Source organism: Eleutherodactylus coqui, chromosome 7, assembly GCF_035609145.1.
Source record: "Eleutherodactylus coqui strain aEleCoq1 chromosome 7, aEleCoq1.hap1, whole genome shotgun sequence".
NCBI classification, from domain to species: Eukaryota; Metazoa; Chordata; class Amphibia; order Anura; family Eleutherodactylidae; genus Eleutherodactylus; species Eleutherodactylus coqui.
In genome coordinates, this window is record NC_089843.1 from 118955138 (window position 1) to 118977844 (window position 22707).

Sequence of the window (22707 nt, forward strand, 5' to 3'; positions counted from 1 at the left end):
ACGTTTCCCCGCCCACCGCGTCACATGACACGTCCACCGCGTCACATGATGTGGCCGGCCGTGTCATGTGACGCGCCGACCGCGTCGTATGATGCGGCGGCGGTAGGCGGGAAAGCGTTTTCACGCTATCTTCCGCTGTGTTACAGCGGGAGATAGCGTGAACGGACGGCTTCCATTGACTGCAATGGAAGCCGTCAGTGCGTACACCCGCGGCAAATAGAGCATGCCGCGGGTGAAAATGAGAGATTTCACGGTGCGGAATTCCGCACCGTGTGCCCTGAGCTATTAGGTTCAATAGAACCTAATAGCTGCGGGCAACGCAGCGGATTTTCGCTGCGAATTATGCGGCAGAAATACGTTCGTGGGAAGGAGGCCTTATACAACTTTTATATAAAACATTACACATGTTTATTGTTTTATATGGCTTTTAATAATAACAATAATCTTTATTTGTATAGCACCAACTTATTCCGCAGCGCTTTTAAGATATTTCCTAAATGCTATTAATACTTTAAATCAGGGGTGTCAAACTCATTTTCACCGAGGGCCACATCAGTCTTATGGTTGCCTTCAAAGGGCCAATTCTAATTGTAAGACAGTATAGTAAAAGTGAACCCCACAGTGGCCCGATTGGTAATAAGGTCCCCCATAGCGGCGAGTGGCGCACACTGTTAAATATATATATATATACACAGACACAGGCGCACACTATTATACACATACATGCGCAGACGCACACTATTATTACACATGCACAGACGCACACTATCAAACACATACACGCACAGTCGCACACTATTATACACATGCGCACAGACGCACACTATTATACACATACATGCACACAGATGCACACTATTATACACATAAATGCGCATACGCACACTATTATTACACATATGCACAGACGCACACTATCATACACATACACGCACACTATTATACACATATGCGCACAGATGCACGCTATTATACACATACATGCGCACAGACGCACGCTATTATACACATACATGCGCACAGACGCACACTATTATACACATACATGCGCACAGATGCACTCTATTAGACACATTCATGCGCAGACGCACACTATTATTACACATATGCGCACAGATGCACACTATTATACACATAAGCACACTAATTATACACATACATGCACAGACGCACACTATTATTACACATATGCACACAGACACACTATTATACACATACATGCACAGATGCACACTATTATTACACATATGCACACAAGACGCACACTATTATACACATACATGCACAGATGCACACTAATATTACACATATGCACACAGACGCGCACTATTATACACATACATGCACAGATGCACACTATTATTACACATATGCCCACGGACACACGCTATTATACACATACATGCACAGATGCACACTATTATTACACATATGCCCACGGACACACGCTATTATACACATACATGCACAGATGCACACTATTATTACACATATGCACACAGATGCAGACTATTATACACATACATGCACAGACGCACACTATTATTACACATGCACACAGACGCACAGTATTGTACATATATACGCACACCTATATACGCACAGACACACATTATTTTTATATATATATATATATATATACACACACATAAATACACTCACAGGAGCACATTATATATATATATATATACATATAATATATATATATAATATATATATATATATATACATACACACACACGCACATACATACACATGCACACAAGGACACTTCTGCATTTTAATACACAATTTATACTTACCTGCATCCAATGTGGTCCCACTGGCAGGTATACCGGCTGTTCTCTTTTTGGGGCCCTCCTGCATACTTGGGCCCCTGATGTCTCCCCAAGCCTGCAGCCATGAACAGAGGGAGGGCCGGTGAGAGGAGTTCAGCGCTGACCAGGCTCTCACTCTGCAGCTGCTCCTCCTCAGCGCCGCTCTCCTCGCTGCAGAGATCATGTTCTCTGCAGTCTTCCCTCCTCAGCGGCCGTTGTCAGTGTGCTATCGGCAATCCTATTACTGTCTGCACTAGACAGAACAAGCCGATAAAAGATCGCCTACTGACAGCAGCACTGAGGTGAGGGAACTTTGTGCGGGCCACAGAAAATGAGGTGGCAGGCTGGATTCAGCCCGCAGGCCTTGTGTTTGACACCTGTGCTTTAAACAAATTTTCTTATCCAGTTTTACATTCTCTGTCTGATTTATGCACAACTAGCTTGTTACCCACGACTTGGTCCGCGTGGAATTTTTTTTTTTTTTAAATCGAATCTGTGTTTTGCTGTAGATTGAAACGTAAAAAGTTGAAATAGTGAAAGGTATGTAACTGCAATATGCTATGTCGGCACATTCTATACAATATGTTTTTGGTCTTGTCATGTTTTGCTAGGATATAAAGGTTTTGCGGGCTGTATACACGTGAGCGCGCCACATACAGCTACCCATAAGAAAAACATGTTTTATCTAAATGTACACCTTCTACCTAAAGTGTTTGCCCTTGAGCCTTACTGATCATCATAGCGAATGCTATTTTCAGAGGGAATTGCAGCCTTTTCAAATTGAAAAGGCAAATCCATCGGTGTTATCGAAATGCGTGGAATTAAAACACTTTCTCCTTTTGCTATTCCCATCCCAATAATGGTTTTAACAATATTTCACTACAAGTGTATAGTTTGTATTTGTGTGCCATTGCATAGTTAATGTGTCTTTTGTTCAAGTTGTAAGGCAAAATCTGTGTCTGTGTCATACAGTCCAGCTTTCATTTCTTATACTGCTGAGGTAAAATAAAAGCTGCACTGTGATTGGTTGCTATGGGCAACACAGTGTTTTTAAAAAAATCTCAAACCCTGTTAATGTGTCTTTGGTTCAAGTTTAATCCCGGGCAACGCCGGGTATCCCTGTTAGTTTTATATTCACACACGTGCGGCAACAACATCTGCCCTCACGTGTCTGCCCGTTTAGAGAGGCCTAGCTTATGATGTGTATACCCTTCGGGCCGCCACACTTAATAATCACAAACGTGCACCAATGACGGCCGTCCCCACGTGTCAGCCTGTTTGAGGAGGCCTAGCTTATAATATGCACCCCTTTCCCCTCCATATTTAATAATCATATACATGCGGCAACAGCGTCTCCCCTCATCTGTATGCCCGTTTGGGGAGGCCTAATCAATGATGTGCACCCCCTTCCCCTCCACTCCGCCTCACTTAATGGTCGCATAAGTGTGGCAACGACGGCTATCCTCATGTGTATGCCCATTTGGTGAGGCCTAGCTTATGATGTGCACTCCCTTCCCCTCCACTCCGCCTCACTTTATAATCACATAAGTGCGGCAACGACGTCTGTCCTCATGTGTATGCCCATTTGGTGAGGCCTAATTTATGATGTGCACCCCCTTCCCCTCCACTGCACTTAATAATCGCATACGTGCGGCAACGACATCTGCCCATTTGTGTAGGCATAGTTTATGATGTGCGCCTTGTCGCACGGCGTGGCAGTGGAGTGGAGGTTCGTCTGCGCATCACCAAATAAATCTGTTTTGTCGCTGTTTGCAAAACCCTATTCATTTTCGGGATAAAGCGTAGCCTATGTCCTTCCTCAAGATGCAAGCTATCACCCTGCCAAATTTCATCAAAATGGCTTCAGCGGTCTAGCCATGAAAAGGTAACAAACAGACAGACAGTTACTTTTGCATTTATAATATTAGTATGGATGTTACTAAATGGGGCAAATTTCTTTCCTATTTTTATTCCAATTCCTATTTGAGTGTACCCTTGGATTTACCACTCCTGCTAACTTTTTAATGCTGTATTTCTAGAAGTGTTTTATGACTTTATTTTAATTCCTAATTTGCCCCCTTCATTCTATATATTTCTCTTTATGAGAACACTAAATGTTAAATCCAAGTGAGCACACATCCGGTCGCTGGAACTCCTAAACACTCTCACTTTGACACGCTAATACAATCACCTACGGATATCTGGAAATTGGAGCGCAAAAAATTGCACTTCAGCGATGTTATCCACACCGATTATTTCGTCGAGAGGTAACACCCGATTCCACGGCAATCAGCGTGCTAAAAAAGAATGTAATGACAGGAATCCTATACCACACCCCTTAGTAGCCGTATATATATACTCATTATATGAACCCTGAATGTGCTTGGAAACGGAGGTATTTGGTTCCTCTGAAACGCGTTGCACTCCTATATTTGTAGTTTTTATTTTTATGTTACTGTTTTGTACCAACCACATAAATAATAAATTGTTCCTTTATATACATCCATTGTGGATCTGGACTCTTAAGAGATGTCACATCTCACGGACGTGGTCATGCACTGGCTTCCTAGTTTCTTCCTTTTTTTTAAACTTTCCTTCTATTGTCTCTTAGCAACGTTGCGTAAATATGCAGCACATCAACAAAGTAATTGCGTATGTACTACGTTTTCATATGTACCCATAGAGAACAATAGGGCTCTCTTGCACGTAATACATGGTAAAATAGAACATGCTGTGTTCTTTTTTGTGAGCGTATTATACACAATGAATATACGCAAGTGTGAGTGGAAAAGTGAAAATCAATGTATTTGAATTGCTGCGATTTACCGGGTATTATATACGCGTACATTGTGCGCATAATATGCAATTCAAATACGCTTGTGTGAGCCCAGCCTAACAGTGAGCATTTACTGTCTCACAGCTACTGTAATTGCAGCTAGACTGCTCAGTACTTCTCTATAATGTCCACCATGATGCTGCTACTTATGACGGGGTGCAATGAAAATATCCTGGTGTCCTATACGTGCAGTGCATTGGAGACCTCAAGCAGCTAGTCTCCACCCACCAGCTGAGACAAAACTAAGAAGAAGAGATACAGTCTGCAGAGGGGAAAACTGATGATAAATTCCATATACAAGTTATATAATAGTGAAGAATAGTATTATTACATATGTACACACATGGCAGCTTATCCTATAAGTATATAGTGGAGACATACATTTTTTTACTGGTTATTGCAAAAAATATACTACTAGAGCAGGAAGCAATTATAACTGCCCATACAGTTGGATCGTATTCTATTGATCTTTATTGTGAAAAAATAGATACTAGATCCTGTTTTACAAGTAATGGTAACCGGATGAGTCTATATAGGCATACCGTTGCATCTTGTTCTAGCAGTATACTTTTTCCTGTAAGCAGAAAAAAAACATATGCCTAAATTGTTTTGCAAAAACGTGGTATAAACAAAAAGTTACCAATCTGAGACTTTCATGGCACATCCACAGGATATACCATGAAAGTTTCATAGATGGGAATCCCTCTTCTGAGACATGCATTTATACCTAGTTCTAGCCCCCAATGCCCCTGGGTGAATGCGATGGTTGGGACTCACCGAAATTACTAAGTGGGCTTGACTATGGTGCTTCTGTAGCTCCTGTTGACTTCTAGGGCAGCTACAGAAACAGCATAGCAAAGCTCACTCGGCTGTTTCTGTAAGTCCCAACCACAGCATTCAGACAGGACAGAGACGTTTGGGGCTGGAACTAGAGATAAGTGCATGTTCCAGAGGTGGGACCTCCTGCAACTATCAGACCTTAATGGCATAATCTATGGATGTGCCATGAGTCATTCATTTTTTGTGTATATCAAAAAATCCAAATAAGAAATCTAGTTTGGTCACTACTTTGCTTATTAAACGTGTAAATCATTTTAGTATTTTCCACTCAGCACAATTCGACTTCACATGGTTTGTGAAATTATTGTAGAACTGAAAACTGAACCCTGGATCGTCCCTGGCACAGAGAATGTGTTACCATACAGTGCGGCATGGGGTCCCGCGGTCGGCGCGCGTCGCTCCGGCGTCGGCTCCAGCAGCCTGGAGCCCTGTGTCGAGGTCATCCCAGCAGCTTGGGTTGGCCAGTGGGCGGCGGCGTGGGCGTGCCCGCCCGTAGGGTGCCGCCCGCACTCCTCTGTGCTTCTTATACAGCAGTGGGTGGAGTTGCCTCCTCCCACTCTCCGCCCCTGGGCGGAACCTTGTGGTTAAAAGACTGGCAGTGAACTGAGCTCATTGCCAGTTATTGGTTCTGCATGCACCTAGCCAGTCTGTCTGCGGTCCTCCTCAGGCAGTCCCTAGTTGTCGGTCAGCTCCCTCTGGTCCCCTGTTACTCAGTCTGTTTTAGTTGGTTCTGTTTGCCTCTAATCTAGTCTGGCCCAGTCAGCACTAGTTGCTATCCAGCACCCTGCCAGTTTGCCTGTGAGTTCCATCTCCAGCCTTGTCAGTTTTGTTGGTCTGATTCATCTGCCTCCTCTGTCGGCACTCTGTTCCCCCCATTAGGTAGGTTCCTGCTTGTCAGTCGCCAGGTCCCTAGCCAGGGCAGGGACCGCCGTCCAGTTGTCCGCCTGGGGTTAGCCAGGGCCGAGGCAAGTAGGCAGGGACAGTGGGGGTGCGGGAGATCAGGGCACCCCAACTGGCGCTCGGGGGGCAGAGTGCCGTAACATAATAACTGGCCCTTAAAATACTGTTTTTCTTTTCATGGCGGCGATCAGCGCCCTCGCAAACCAGCTGCAAGACCTGGTGCCGGTGATCCGGGATTTGTCAGCTCGCATGGTGGCCCAGGAGCAGTGGGCATTGTCGCAGGAGCAGAAGGCCGTTACCAGTCCCGAACCCAAGTGCCCTCTTCCCGAGGTGTTCTCTGGGGAGAGGAACAAGTTTTTTGTTTTTCAACAGGCGTGTCGCCTGTTTTTTCGGATGCGTCCCCGCTCTTCCGGCTCGGAGGTCCAGAGGGTCGGGCTCATAATGTCCCTGCTGCGGGGCTCTGCCCAGACTTGGGCCTTTTCCATTCCCGAGGGTTCCCCCTCCCTGCATTCGGTGGATTCCTTTTTTCAGGAACTTGGGGGCATCTTCGATGAACCGGACAGAGTGGGGTTGGCGGTTTCTCGGTTGCTGGCGCTGCATCAGGGGTCGCTTTGTGTGGAGGATTATTGCTTCAATTTCAGACGCTATGCGGGTGATACTGCATGGAACGATAGCGCCCTGAAAGACGTTTTTATGCAAGGTCTCTCAGACGCGGTCAAAGAACTGTTGATCTCCCATCCCGTCCCCGGGTCCTTAAAGGAGGCTATGGAGTTAGCAGTGAAGGCAGATAGGAGGCTCAGGGCTGGGAAGCAAGATAGACCGACCCATAGAGTCAGGGAGGTCATTTGTCCTGTTCCCTCCCCGTCCGTACCAGTCTCTGTTCCCGAACCTATGGAACTGGACTCGCTGGACCCCAAGGAGCGACGCCGGATTCGGTTATTACATAATCTCTGTCTCTACTGCGGGAAAGCTGGACATCGGGTGATAACTTGCCCCTGGAGGCCTCAGCGTCCACAGTCTGAATCGGCAGAAAGACTTCCAGTCCTAGGCGACTGCAGGGAGGGTCGCCTAGGACCTCAGGTACGTCCTAGACTTCTGATACCCTGCCAGGTTAGATTCCGGAACTTCTCCCGCCTAGGGCAGGCGTTTATTGATTCCGGAGCAGCTGCTAACCTGATAAGCATGCGTCTCGTTGAGCCCCTGAGGGCTGAATTTGTGGCGCTGAAGACGCCAATTCGTTTTGCTAGCATTGATGCTACTCCCCTTGCTTCGGGCTTGGTTCGATGGAGGACCCCAGTGTTACAACTCATGGTGGGGGGTCGCCATTCGGAAGGTCTATCATTCCTGGTGATGGAGAAAATGTCGGTAGACATGGTACTAGGGATGCCGTGGCTGGCGTTGCACAACCCCCAATTCGATTGGGCCACTGGGGAGCTAACCCAGTGGGGGCCGTCCTGCCATAGCCATCGCGCTCCCCCTCCCCCCTGCTCAGTCGAACAGAAGGGGTACCAATCCTCTGGAAATCGCAAAAGGAGGGGTCGCACGGGGTGCCATAAGTCTTTGTCGAAACCTGTTGTCTCTTTGGTGATGCCCACCTCCGGTCCCCCGCCGCCCACCCTGGTCTGTGATGAAGTTGAACACAAGGCCCAGGAGGTCCTGGATTCTTGCCGGGGTCCAGGAACCGTACAATATTTGGGGGCCCGGAAGAGTTTTTTGGAGTATGATAGCTCAGATGACAGTGATTTTAAAGTTAGAGATGCCTCAGATTTTGAAGGCAGCGTCATTGGTAGCGAGGATGGGTCAAAAGACAGTGGCGAATGGTTGGACATTGACTCGGAAGACGACCTGAAACATGACGATATGTCAACGGTTGGCCCTGAAGGAAATGGGGCAGCCACAGACTACCGAAGTCATGGACCTGAGGATCAGTCCATGGTGTCCGCTCAGGAGGGTCACATTCTCGGGTTGGTACAGCGTTTTCACAGCCTTTGCCTGGATAAGCCTGGTCGAGTTTCCGGGGGCCCGGAGGTCCCCCGTCAGAGGGGGGGTAATGTTACCATACAGTGCGGCATGGGGTCCCGCGGTCGGCGCGCGTCGCTCCGGCGTCGGCTCCAGCAGCCTGGAGCCCTGTGTCGAGGTCATCCCAGCAGCTTGGGTTGGCCAGTGGGCGGCGGCGTGGGCGTGCCCGCCCGTAGGGTGCCGCCCGCACTCCTCTGTGCTTCTTATACAGCAGTGGGTGGAGTTGCCTCCTCCCACTCTCCGCCCCTGGGCGGAACCTTGTGGTTAAAAGACTGGCAGTGAACTGAGCTCATTGCCAGTTATTGGTTCTGCATGCACCTAGCCAGTCTGTCTGCGGTCCTCCTCAGGCAGTCCCTAGTTGTCGGTCAGCTCCCTCTGGTCCCCTGTTACTCAGTCTGTTTTAGTTGGTTCTGTTTGCCTCTAATCTAGTCTGGCCCAGTCAGCACTAGTTGCTATCCAGCACCCTGCCAGTTTGCCTGTGAGTTCCATCTCCAGCCTTGTCAGTTTTGTTGGTCTGATTCATCTGCCTCCTCTGTCGGCACTCTGTTCCCCCCATTAGGTAGGTTCCTGCTTGTCAGTCGCCAGGTCCCTAGCCAGGGCAGGGACCGCCGTCCAGTTGTCCGCCTGGGGTTAGCCAGGGCCGAGGCAAGTAGGCAGGGACAGTGGGGGTGCGGGAGATCAGGGCACCCCAACTGGCGCTCGGGGGGCAGAGTGCCGTAACAGAATGGGAACACGCAGATCAATTATTCTACTAGATCCAATTTACTTTTTTTAAACATGTTCAAAGGAGGAAATTTATTTTGTTTTGCACTCATATCTAAATCACCATTTAGAGCATCTTTTATCATGTAACGGCTGTCCTTTCTCTCAAAAGCAAGCAAATTTTGACAAAATAGATGGTTGGTGGATGATGACATAAGTGGTGCTTGACTCATACTCAGGATTTGTGGTATAAAATGAATTTGCAGCCTATATTTTCAATCCATTCTTTCCACTACCGGTAGTTCTTGTGATTCGACCTTCAAATTGTTGAACCATGGTTAACAGTACATTAGTAGAGATACAAAAAAATGTAGAAAATTGTCATCATAATACATATTATAGACCACTCAGCCATTAGTCCAGACAAGAGCACACAGTCATCGGTTTTGTTGCTGGGATTCAGTAGTCAGACGGTCAGAAGACTGATTTATTGTTTCTTAAGTCCGCTTAACCGCTTATTTTATATTAAAAAAATACAAAGTTTTTGCCTTCTACTATGCGTAGCTCAGTCCTGTGGCATGAGTAGCTACTGATACTTCAGAGTCTGTGTAAAGACCAGGTCCCATTATTTCTGCAGAAATATCTTGTAATGGCCACATCTCTACCCAGAAAAAGGTTGATGAATAAACCTTCTGTTTGCTTTTGTTCCCAATAGAACGTCGTTGTTTGTAGTTGTTCCAAATCTGAGAGATCATTTCCTTAAATGGTCTGGTGGTTATGGTGTACAAGATGGGATTGAGAGCACTGTTTATTGGTAGTATGAAAATCACCACCCAAGAGCTGATGGAACCTGGAGGACATAATAAGATATCTGTTACACACTATAGCTTCTTATATGTACATTCTAGCATTTCTGTTCATGCAACTTTACACACGTATAGTATAAAATATTTTTTTTTTGCCTCACAGCACTTTCACTATAAAATATTACATGTCCCATATGCATAAATTTACAGTGATCCTTGACACCCAATATCAAACACACATAACCATGGGGTCATTTTCATATGGAGTAACTTAGTGTAACATTATGTATTTGGATTGTAGGAGTGATCAGAGTATCAGATATATAAAGACAAAACTTACGGAAAATATTGGCTTGGTCATCTGTTGACTTCATACTAAGCAATGAACATTATGACCACCAAATCTAATTCAACCAAAGTGGATAACGTTGAATAAAATGGCTGCCACAACAAAAATGACTGTCAAGAAAGCGAACGTGGATCCACTGTGCCTGAAAACCGATTTGGCTTGGAGCTAGATCCAGGGGCTGCATCTGTTTTCCTGCTAGATCCAGGGGATTCCTGTTTTCACCCTTTAATTCCTTAAATCAGGATCTAGTCTTCTCAGTGGAGGACCCCAGACCATCACCACAGAAATAATCTTGGTTAAGAGACAGCTGGCGCAACTTAGTCAGGTTTTTTTTAATCAAACCGTGTTTATTGATTTTTTCAATCAAAAAGACAGTGAAACACAACAAACTCCATAACACAAAGCAGGACCAACTTCCTACAACTTGGTCAGGTTTACTGTAACATGCTCCCAGAGGGTGTAGACAGAGATGTGGTCATGGAACAGAGCCGAGGTCAGGACAGGCAGAGTACCTTTGTAACAATGAATAAGGCCAAGGGTTAGGGCAGGTAGCAGGCTGAATAAACCTGGTTAATAAACAAACTGAACTCTGGACAGAAGTCGGGAAAATTACGTGGAATGGACATGGATAAAAAAAAAAGACAGCAGACTGAACACTATTACACCTTTACACATTAAGAGACTTATTGCTCAGGTAGCCTTCAGTGGGTAAGTGTTCCTTAATTAGAGAGAAGCCTGTCTGAATTGGTCAAGGACTGGAAAGCTGGGTGTGTGTTCTAGCCCTTTAAGAGGTGGGTCAGGCATGTGTAGGCAGTCTTCAGAGGGCAGTGAGCAGAGGCATTTAATAAGTTAAGATGTGGCATCTGCTGGCAGTGACAGGAGGAGAAGAACGGAGAACATGACTGCTGAAGGAAAGAGGTGAGAAAAGTTGATGGCTGTGGTCCCAACACATATCAATGCCAGAATTTCTGTAAGTAAAACATTATTACCAAATTTTGTCTACTTCTGTAATTTCTAATTTATTGATATATAGCCAGCTTTACTTTTTAGGTAAAAGTATGTTTTCGGTTTGTTCTCTCAACCAATAACATCAGATTAAAATCTGTGGCAATGAAGTAGGTGATATGGCTCTCACTGTTAATAGAGTTAGCTGTTAATTCATTAGACGGTTGTCTAAATGTCATCCTTAGATTTCATAATCATTTGGGGTACCTGTTAAACATATTTACAGTGCTTACAAAGAAACGTGTGGAATGCAGCCACTACTGCAAAAAGTACACTCATTGTCAAAAAATAATCCTGCAGGATGTCCTGAACATATCGCTGAGCTGTCATTGTCCCTCGTACCACTACTTGGGGTGACCGACATGGCCCCTCAGACCATCACAACAGCAGTGGTGGCAGTGTGCCGCTCCACAGCAAAGGTAGAAGGTGCTGACTCCTTGGTCTCCAAACATGAACATGGCCGTCACCAGTGCCCACATTAAACCTGGATTTGGCGCTGAAAACAATCTGGTTTCATTCCATAGCAATCCAGTTTCGTCGTTCACGACACCACTGCAAACTGAGGTGATAGTAGGTGGGTGTCAAAAACGGCACACTTAATGAGTACCATGAGACCCAATGTCCTTTAGCCATTTAAAGCATTTAAAGAGCCCTTCCTGCAAAAACACATGATTCCATACCCGCCTCCCTCATCTTATTGGATGTCACACTCTGGAGCTCTCCTATGTATAGTGTAGTCACTTCCATGCAGCACAGCCTCCTGTCTGATGCTTATCAGGCACCATATTGATGCTGAGATTTCTCCCTGCTTTATCTCCTCTATGCTGGGCTAGCTTTCTCAGGATGCATCAGCACAGAATCACATGACCAGCTATGCTATAGCATTACGTCATACTGCAGGAGCGATCAAAGTATCGCATATTGTAGTACCCCGGGGGTACTTAAAAGTAAAGTAAAAAAAAGAGCAATACAGTTTTTTTAATTGTAAAAAAAAAAGTTATAAAAGTTTAAATCACCCCCCTTTTGCCATATCTATAATTAAAAAGTCTAAATAATTAAATAAAAATACATATTTGGTATCGCCACGTCTGTAAAAGTCCGATCTATGAAAGTAGCACAATAACCGTATTCCGGGAAAAAAGGTTAGAGCTCTAAATTTAGTCCGGAGCTTTAAAGGAGTGAACCAGAAATGGTTCAAACAATCAGCGATTTGCTACAGAGTTACGTGGTATAGCTGTAGCCGTTTACTTAAAGGGTCAACCTAGCTATTGCGTTCAGATGTTTTCAGAACACCAACCACCTAAATAGTCCCCGTCACCCTCTATAGAAGGGATTAGCCCGGTGATTGTGTTCAGAGAATAAGGAACTTCACACGTTACCCCAGCCTGGTTAGTGTACAGGGATATAGATAAATCCCTTAAAGGTGCACTCTGATAGTGCCCACCCCTATTCCCTTAAAAATGGGATACCTAAAGGACAGTTTCTGCGCTTAAGGAGAAACTGTTCAGATTTAATGGATTTTGAAAATAAAAGCACGGAATTAAAAAATAGATTCTCAAGCAGAGGTTACCCCAGTAACTCTATAGAAAAAGCATGCCAATTCTCCAAACAACAAAGTAGGCCAGCACTACTGGTCCCTAAAACTAAGAACCCCGATAGTCAATTACGTATTATATCTACTTTTGACAATGGAGTTCCATACATGCGCAACACCCTCTCCAAGTATAGGAGGATTCTCCAAGAAGATCCGGACCTCAAAACTATATTACCTCCAAATCCGCTTCTAACCTTTAGAAGGGGTCGCAACATCAAGGACAGAGTAGTCAAGAGCCACCTGAGGACACCACAATCTGGAAACTGGCTGACTATATCAAGACCCATGGGTACTTTCCCGTGTTCTGACTGCTTAGCATGTCAAAATATTCTGAAAGGAGATACGATCAAAAGTGCTTATACAGGCAAGATGTACACTCTGAGAGAGTTTTTCAATTGTCGCTCCTCTCATTTAGTGTATATGGCGACATGCCCCTGCAAGAAGAATTATATAGGGAAGACAAGGCAGAAATTTAGGCGACGGATTCTTGCCCACCTTGGGAATATCCGACGGGGCGACAAAACACCTGTAGCAAATCACATGAGAGATTATTACGGGGGTAACCCTGGCCTACTCATGTTCCAGGGGGTAGAATCCATCAGGAGTTATGGGAGGAGAGGCGACCTCGACAAGAGGCTCCTGCAAAAGGAGTCACAATGGACTTACCGCATAGACTGCATACAACCAAAGGGCCTTAATGAAACCCTATCATTTGCATGTTTTGTATGAATTGGGACTAAGCTATATCTTACTTGCATATTTCTCATGAGTTGAGCAGTATCCTATATTACCCTATATTATTCTAGCCTATTTTTCACCATTACTAGTCCCTATACGGAATTTTATTAATGGGATATGAGGCGCTATCAGCACGCCCTCCTCCCTCATGCATCACATATATAGCCTTATAAGAGAATGTGCAACATTCTACCAGTGGTTTATACAGGGAGATGACTTTACCTACTTTAAATCTCCTTATAATCCTCTGACATTCACTCTGACCATAATCGTATTAAATTAGGTTAGGGGATATGACTGTATGCCCAGTACCACAAATAGCGTGTTAATGAATCCATTCCTGTCCTGCCATTTGTATACTGTCGGATGCATATAAGGGTGGACATGTTCTTCATTATGTCCTCATTCTGATCAGCTAGTTGTAAGCAGAGTGTTTGCTAGTCATCGGTCAGTGAGTCCCCCCATCTGTATGATTATATACTGTCAGCTCATCCCCGAGGGTATACCTACCTGTGTATACCATGGGGGAATATACCAGCACCAGGCTATAAACAGGGGTAATGCTTTGACGATCAATCTTGGCGCCGCACACTTAGTTACCACATAACAGCTCTATAAAATACTTTTAGTCACACTATTCGCGAAAGTCATGTGACTATAAGGGCAGGATACCTACACCGCCTACACATCGGCCTTACTAGCAAGTCCGGTCACATGATCGGAGATATTCACGTTACCGCGCGCGCGGTGAGGTAATTACAACTGCGGCCCTCCCTATGCACTCTCCTAATAATCCACGTCACCACGTTTGATCACGTGACCCACGGTGCTCACGTGGTCACGCACTGACGGTGGACGCCTAGCTGAGCCCCCTAGCAACGGCATATACACAAGAAAGCCGTGTTAAAGAACAGGACAAAGAATCATTGAGCACTGGATGGGCTTTCAGTTAGCCGAAACTGACATTAAATTTATACTTACCCCCAAGTTTTGATACACGTCTTTACAACATTGTATTTAATGTGACAGGTGAATGACGTTATAGTGGGCGGAGCTACGATGCACTTTATCACAATTGGCTATGTGACCACACCCCCCGCATCAGAGGAGGAGTTATCCACTACTTAAACCCTTGTAAGACACACAATTGGTCATTAGCCGCCAGCCTACCACAGGGGCTGGTGCTGCTACCTTTTTTCGTTCTCATTACTATAGGGGGAATCTCTTGGGTATATCTATTCCTTTAAGTGTTAGTATCGTCTACCTCTCCTCTTAACCTTGTAACTTCCGCCACAGCTTATCTATCTGTTGAGCAGTTGAGGGTTTTCTCTATTGAATTCTTGACGTCCAGCTATGGAATTAGGTTCCTGATGACGCTACCCTAACTGTAGCAGAAACGCGTCGCAACGCGTAATTTTTTTAAAGCGACGTCCTAAAACTGTTCCATATTGTTGATGGATTGGTTATTCCCTCCCCGTTTGGAGTGGAATTAACCAACTCTGGAATACGTTCTTGGTTATTGATGGATCAGTAACTTCATTCTCTATCAGATATAGCCACATAGGGATTTATCTACATCCAGTGGACTAACTCTGAGAGGATTGGATCTTCCTTTTCCGCTGATTTTACCCTTCAGTCTCTATCAGAGTGCACCTTTAAGGGATTTATCTATATCCCTGTGCACTAACCTGGCTGGGGTAACATGTGAAGTTCCTTATTCTCTAAACACAATCACCGGGCTAACCCCTTCTATAGAGGGTGACGGGGACTATTTAGGTCAGGGGTGTCAAACTCATTTTCACCGAGGGCCACATCAGGTTTTTGGTGAACTTCAAAGGGCCGATTATAAGACAGTACAGTAAGGGCTCGTTCACACCAGCGTATTTGCGCACATAATATGCAGTGAATAGAAGCCATTGATGTCAATGATTTCATTCACATGATGTATAATCTCACACAGCATGACCTATATTGTTTCAAACTACGCACCCCAATAGGCCATTGAAGTGAATGGGCCGCGCAAATACGTGGTGAATGCGCAGGAAGCCTATATTTGCGCACCATCTCAGGGGCCCATCTGCATTCTTTTCTGCGTGCCCAAATACGCAGGCATAAGCAATTTTCGATTGCGCAAATACGTAGCGTATTTGTGCGACCGAAATGCAATTACGCCCGTGTGAACGAGCCCTAATAGTGACCCCCATAGTGGTCGCAGTAGTAATAGTGACTCTGATAGTGGCCCCAGTAAAAATATTGACCCCCACAGTAGACCAGTTAGTAATAGCGACCCCCACAGTGGCCCCAGTAGTAATAGCGACCCCTACAGTAATATTACTCCCTCCCAGCAGCAATATTACCCACTCCCAGCAACAATATTAACCCCCCCACACAGCAACATTAACCCCCACCAGCAATATTAACCCCTCCCCCCTGCACCAATATTAACCCCCTCCCAGCAACAGTATTAACCCCCACCCACCCAGCAGCAATATTAACCCCCCCCCCCCCTCCCAACCCGGCAGCAATATTAACCCCCTGCCAGCAACAATATTAACCCCCTCCCAGCAGCAATATTAACCCCCACCAGCAATATTACCACCCCACCCGACCCCCGCAGCAATATTAACCCCCTGCCAGCAACAATATTCACCCCCACCAGCAATATTACCACCCCACCCGACCCCCGCAGCAATATTAACCCCCTGCCAGCAACAATTTAACCCCCACCCCCCAACACACCAGCAATATTAACTCCCTCAGCCCCGGCAGCAATCAGCATTATTAACCTTCTCCCAGCAACAACAATATTAACCCTCACCCCCCAGCAGCAATATTAACTTCCCCCTTCCCCAGCCATGTGCTTACCTCCACGATCCGAGGAGGAACGGTGCTGAGCCCGGGTGGCATATGAACTTTTCCCACAAGACTTCTGCACTATTGAGCAATTCCAGCAACCTGATTGGTTGTTTGGTTCTCTGGGTTGGCTGATTCCCCAATCAGATTGCTGGAATTGCTGACAAGTGCAGAAGTCTTGTGGAAAAAGTTCATATGCGTCCGGGTGTGCACTGACATCAGTGAGCAGCACAGCACGCTTCCTCCCTGAGTCCTCTCCTGCGGAACTGAAGAGCAGGGGACTCAGGGGAGAAGGGACCAGCGCTGTCAGTGTGATTACCAGCGGGGAGCTGCGGCACCCCAGCTGGTAATCACTACAGTGGTGAGCGGCCGTCGGCACGCCGCGGGCCACATAACACAAGGCAGCGGGCCGGATTCGGCCCGCGGGCCTTGTGTTTGACACATGTGATTTAGGTGGTTGGTGTTCTGAAAACATCTGAACGCAATAGCTAGGTTGACCCTTTAAGTAAACGGCTACAGCTATACCACGTAACTCTGTAGCAAATTGCTGATTGTTTGAACCATTTCTGGTTGACTCCTTTAAAGCTCTGGACTAAATTTAGAGCTCTAACCTTTTTTCCTGGAATACGGTTATTCCGTTCTATACAGTAATTCTGGGATTCCTGCCTAAGGAGTATCTTCTTTTAGTTTTATGTGTGTCTTCGTTGAGACTTGTTTATCAAGCTCTGTTTTATAAATATTTAATAAAAGTTATGTTTTAGTTCCGAACCCTACAGTGACAAATGTAATTGACCATCTGGTGTTCGTCCTGCTTCAGTGATTCAGTACATTATTTGGTACATTAAATAGCACCATTGAAAACTACAACTCGTCCCGCAAAAAACAAGCCTTCATACAGCAACGTCGATGGATAAATAAAGGAGTTATAATTTTTTTAAGGGGGGGGAGGACAAGACGAAAAGGGAAAAAACAAAGGGCCGCGTCATGAAGGGGTTAAGAAGGGTTCTATCATATCTAATATAAAAAAGCCTACAAGCTTTTTCTTGCACCACACTTTGACCCCTTTGTGTGACATTTGGTGGATAATTTGTTACATCCTCACCACGACTGTAAAATCATAGAATTTCAGTTTGATACATTCAGTGACTTTTCAGGCCAGATCAAAGTTCCTATGTTAAGCCTAGCGGCGCTGTTGTGCTTCAGCCAACAGCACCGCTAGGAAATGTCAAGAGTTTGTAAGCAACGTTCATATCAAGTGCTACCAGTTTGACTGTTGCCATGTCCCCAAAACGTGGAAGACCAAGCCATGGACGGCGAATAGTTCAAGCCGAATTCTCGGCTTGACAGTTCTTAAAACATTTACAACCATTTTTTCAAACATTTTCTGTTTGCGTAGCGAACATCAAGTCAATCTAGTGTATATTAATCTGTGAACACCGAATACCTCTTCAAGGTTTTTTCAAATGCTTAATTTGCCTACCAGGCTGGAAAAAATGTATTCGCAATGTCCTTGGTACAATAGAAAGTTTAAGATTTTTCTCTAAACTTTTGATGTTTCATCAAATTATAATAATTCTGCAGATCAATCAAATAACCATGCACTCTATTCAGCTCCATATTAGATATAACAGTGGAGTATTGGGGGCAAACAGACGTTTGTAACTTATCACATTCGTTATTCTCAACCTAATGTAATAAGCATTTTTATTTGCCAGCTCATCACCCTACTTTAGAATGCACATTAACACGTTATCTTGTCGCTACAGTCCACATAATGCATGCCTGTTCCATATTAAAATTCGTCTTTAATTTATTCCACCTGGAAGCCTTCTAGAGATAAAACAGTGTCATAAAGAACCATTCAAGCCACTACAAGCTATTTCTTTAATATTCATATAATTCTCAGGATTTGAGGCTTAATATGGCAGCTCATACATCAACTCTAAAGTCATAAAGATATGTAAGAAAATTACTTAGTTTGAAAGTAGAATTTAGGATTTGTCCAGCGGGTACAAAATGTTACAATAACTGTTCATTCATACATACAGCTTTGTTACAACAAATAAATTGTTAAAAGGGTTGTCCCGCTCCGAAACGGGTTTTTTTTTTTTTCAATAGGCCCCCCGTTCGGCGCGAGACAAACCCAATGCATGTGTTAAAAAAAAAAAAAAGTTTAGTACTTACCCGAATCCCCGCGCTGCGGCGACTTCTTCCTTACCTTAGCAAGATGGCCGCCGGGATCTTCACCCACGATACACCGTGGGTCTTCTCCCATGGTGCACCGTGGGCTCTGTGCGGCCCATTGCCGATTCCAGCCTCCTGATTGGCTGGAATCGGCACACATGACGGGGCGGAGCTACGAGGACCAGCTCTCCGGCACGAGCGGCCCCATTCACCAGGGAGAAGACCGGACTGCGCAAGCGCGTCTAATCGGGCGATTCTGTTTTCTTCCATTCCACCAGGCTTCATTTTTTTGGATGGAAAAATAATGCTGAAGACTGTTCTATTTTCCTGTCCAAAAAATGGAAACCTAATGAGACAGAAGCAAACTGAAGCCTTTTCATTTGCTTTTTTTTTTTTTTTTTTTGAAACATCATTAAAATCAATGGGGAAAAATTGATCTTTTTTGAGGATAAGTTGTATTTTTCAATCTTACCAACCATATAATGTACTGAAAAACTTGGGGTATCTTGTTTCTACGGCGTACACACTGCAGCAAAAATGACATGATAACTTAATTCTATTGGTCAGTACGATTGCGACAAAACAAAATTTATATAGTTTTTTTATTGTACTACTTGTAAACAATAAAATATCGTTGGAAAAATAAAGTTATTGTTAGCCGTCATCTTCTGACAGCCATAACTTTTAATTTTTTTCGTCAACAAAGTTGTGTGAGGGTTTGATTTTCGTGGAACGTCCTGTAGTTTCTTTTGGTACCATTTTGGAGTTCATACGATTTTTCAGTTCGCCGAGTATCATACATATATTTTTCTTTTGCTCACAAATACCTCAAATTTGGACTCATCAGTCCATAACATTCTTCTACAGTCCAATTCTTTTGTTTCTGCACCCACTGAATTCTTTTGTTTTTATTTACTGCCTTAATAAGTGGTTTCTGCACCGCAACTCTACTGAAGAGGCCACATGATCTAAGTCTCCTCTTGACATTTGCACATATACCTGCTTGTCATGGCCAAAGTTTTAATCTGCTTGAATTTCAGGAGCAGTTTGCCGTCACAATGGACCTAACTTCTGCTTTTTTAGTCATGTGTAGCCTCCTGCTTCATGGTTGATTTGTCTTGGCCCCAGTTTCATGAAACTGCTTGATGGTGTATGCAACAGTAACATAGTATGCTAGGCTGAAAAAAGACAAATGTCCATCCAGTTCAGCCTGTTTCCACCCCCTTCCTTGTTGATCCAGAGGAAGGCAAAAAAACCCAAGTGAGGCAGAAGCCAATTTACCCTCATTCTGGGGGGAACATTTTCTTCCGGACTCCATAATGGCAATCAGAATAATTCCTGGATCAACATTTGAGATCAACATCCCTTCTGGTTATTTAATGTTTATATCCTGTAATGTAAACGTCTCCTTTTAAACACCTCTATTGATTTTGCCATCACCACGTCCTCAGGCAGAGAGTTCCACAGTCTCACTGCTCTTACAGTAAAGAACCTCCTTCTGTGTTGGTGATGAAACCTTCTTTCCTCTAAACGTAGAGGATGCTCTATTGTTACCATCACAGTCCTGGGTATAAACGAAACATGGAAGAGATCCTTGTATTGTCCCCTAATGTATTTATACATAGTTATTTGGCCACCCCTTGATCATCTTTTTTCTAGGGTGAATAATCCCAATTTTGATAGCCTCTCTGGGTATTCCTGTCATGTCATTCCGTTTATTAATTTAGTTGCCCTTGTTTGAAGCCCCATAAGCACTGCAACATCTTTCCTGAGCACCGGTGTCCAGAACTGTACACAGTATAACATGTGAGGCCTGACAAGTGCCCGATATAGTGGAAGAATAATGTTCTTGTCCTCGCCCTTATACCTCTTTTAATGCACCCCAAAACCTTTTTTTGCTTTTGCAGCAGCTGACTGGCATTAGTTGCTCCAATTGAGTCTACAGTCCACTAGTACCCTCAGGTCTTTTTCCATCTCACTTTCCCCTAGCAGTACCCCATTTAGTATATATTGCTGACATCCGTTTCTCCTGCCCATGTGCATAACCTTACATTTATCGATGTTAAACTTCATTTGCCTAATATTGAACCCTGTGGCAACCCACTAGCAATGGTGGCCCAATCAGAGTACAAACCATTAATTACCAACCTCTGCTTTCTATCTCCGAGCCAGTTCTAAACCCAGGAATACACATTTTCGCCCAGCCCGAGCTGTCTCGTTTTATATATTAACCTATTATGTGTCACGGTGTCAAATGCTTTAGAAAAGTCCAGATATATGAAATCAAAAGACTCTCTCAGATCAAGCCTAGAACATACTTCGTTGTAGAAGCTAATTTGTCATGATCGACTCCTCATGAACCCATGCTGATGAGGAGTTATACTATTGTTTTCCTTGAAGTATTCCAAGATGGCATCTCTCAGAAGCATCTAGAATATTTTTCCAATTCTTGAAGTGAGACTTACCAGCCTGTAGTTACCAGGCTCTCTTCTTGACCCTTTTTGTATATTGGAACTACATTTGGCAATGCGCCAATCCAGTGGTACAATGCCGGTCTCTAATATTTTTTAGCTGGATCTGCACTTACTCCTGCGTTAGGCAGTGCAAATCTTTTTACCGTTAATATAATTGAAAAATAGTTTATGGTTATTTTTGCTCTCTTTGGCAATCAGTCTCTCTGCCTGCTCTTTGGCAGTTTTTATCTTTTTCTCACATATTTAGTTTTTTCTCTGTATGTTTTTAGCACTTCTTCACTGCCTTCACTGCCTTCTTGTTTTAGTAATTTAAACGCTTTCTTTTTTACACTAATTGCCCGACCTTACAGTCTTGTTGAGCCACATTGGTTTCCTTTTAATTATAGTTCTTTTATTTTTGAAGGGTATGAACTGCTCACATGAGGTATTTAGGATGTTTTTGAACTTCTCCCATTTGTTGTCTATATTATTTTGAGGACATTGTCTCATTTAATATTGCCAAGAGTAATTCTGAGCTGATCAAACTTTGCTTTGCTAAAGTTTATTTTTTTGTCACCTCCTGATAAGGCTTCCTATTGAATGACAACTGGAAATTATTTTGGTCACTATTTCCCAAGTGTCCCTCAACCTGCACCCCCATGATTCTGTCCGGTCTGCACTGCAGAGGTATTGTTCCATCTTATCCTTATTTGCACATATTTCCCAGAGGAACATGCATATCCTTATCTCCTCACTGACCCCCTAGGTGTCTCCACACACCTTCTAGGTTCTCTCCTCAAGGAGAGATGATACCCATTCTGACCCACATCACAGGCCTCTCACTAGCCAAGCCAGAAACCTACTACATAGTGAAGAGGGGGAAAAACCCTGAAACGGCTGTCTGTGTATGGTTTTCTGGCTTGGTTTTCAATTCCCAGTCATTGTTTTGAAGACTTGTTTAAAGGGTCTGACATTGATTTGAAGGAATGCTGCCATTCAATAGGTGGCTCTACAAAGGTATTATTCCATCCTCCTTATTTGCATAATAAGTCCAGAATAGCCCTCCCTCTAGTTGGCTCCCACACAAGCTGGGTAAGGTTGTTATCTTTAATTATTCTGAAGAACTTATTGCCCTTCTGAGATTTGCAGGTTTCATCTTCCCACATTATATCCGGATAATTAAAGTCCCTCATAATAATTACTTCATATTGGTTTGACACCTCTTCTATTTGTCTTCAGTTTCTTGTGTTATTTTTGGTGGCCTATAAAAAACTCCTATCAGAATTTTATTAGCCTTTCCTCCCTGTATTTCTACCCATAAAGATTTTGTGTGTTCATTTCCTACACCTATATCTTCTCATAGTCTCGGCATTAAGTAGGATTTAACATAAAGACATACCCCTTTTCCGATTTTAATTGTATCTTCTGAAGAGGTTGTTGTGACCCTGTAAATTCACCGCCCAGTTGCATTCTTCATCATGTCATGTTTCTGTTATGCCTACTATATTGTAGTTTTCTTCAGACATTTTCGCTTCAAGCTTACCCACTTTACTGATCAGACTTCTTGCATTCGTTGCCATACAGTTTATATGGTTGTAGTTATTTGTATTC

The 22707-nt window shown here is 44.1% G+C and overlaps 1 protein-coding gene across 1 annotated transcript in view; it reads right to left on the bottom strand.

Moving 5' to 3' along the window:
* Positions 1–9206: 9206 nt before the first annotated feature.
* Positions 9207–22707, bottom strand: part of RXFP1 (relaxin family peptide receptor 1) — a 218959-nt gene continuing 205458 nt past the window's right edge. The window contains exon 18 of the mRNA XM_066573587.1: positions 9207–9964. Coding sequence (XP_066429684.1) covers positions 9669–9964 — 296 coding nt within the window. The 3' untranslated portion in view covers positions 9207–9668. The remainder of the gene's footprint in view (positions 9965–22707) is intronic.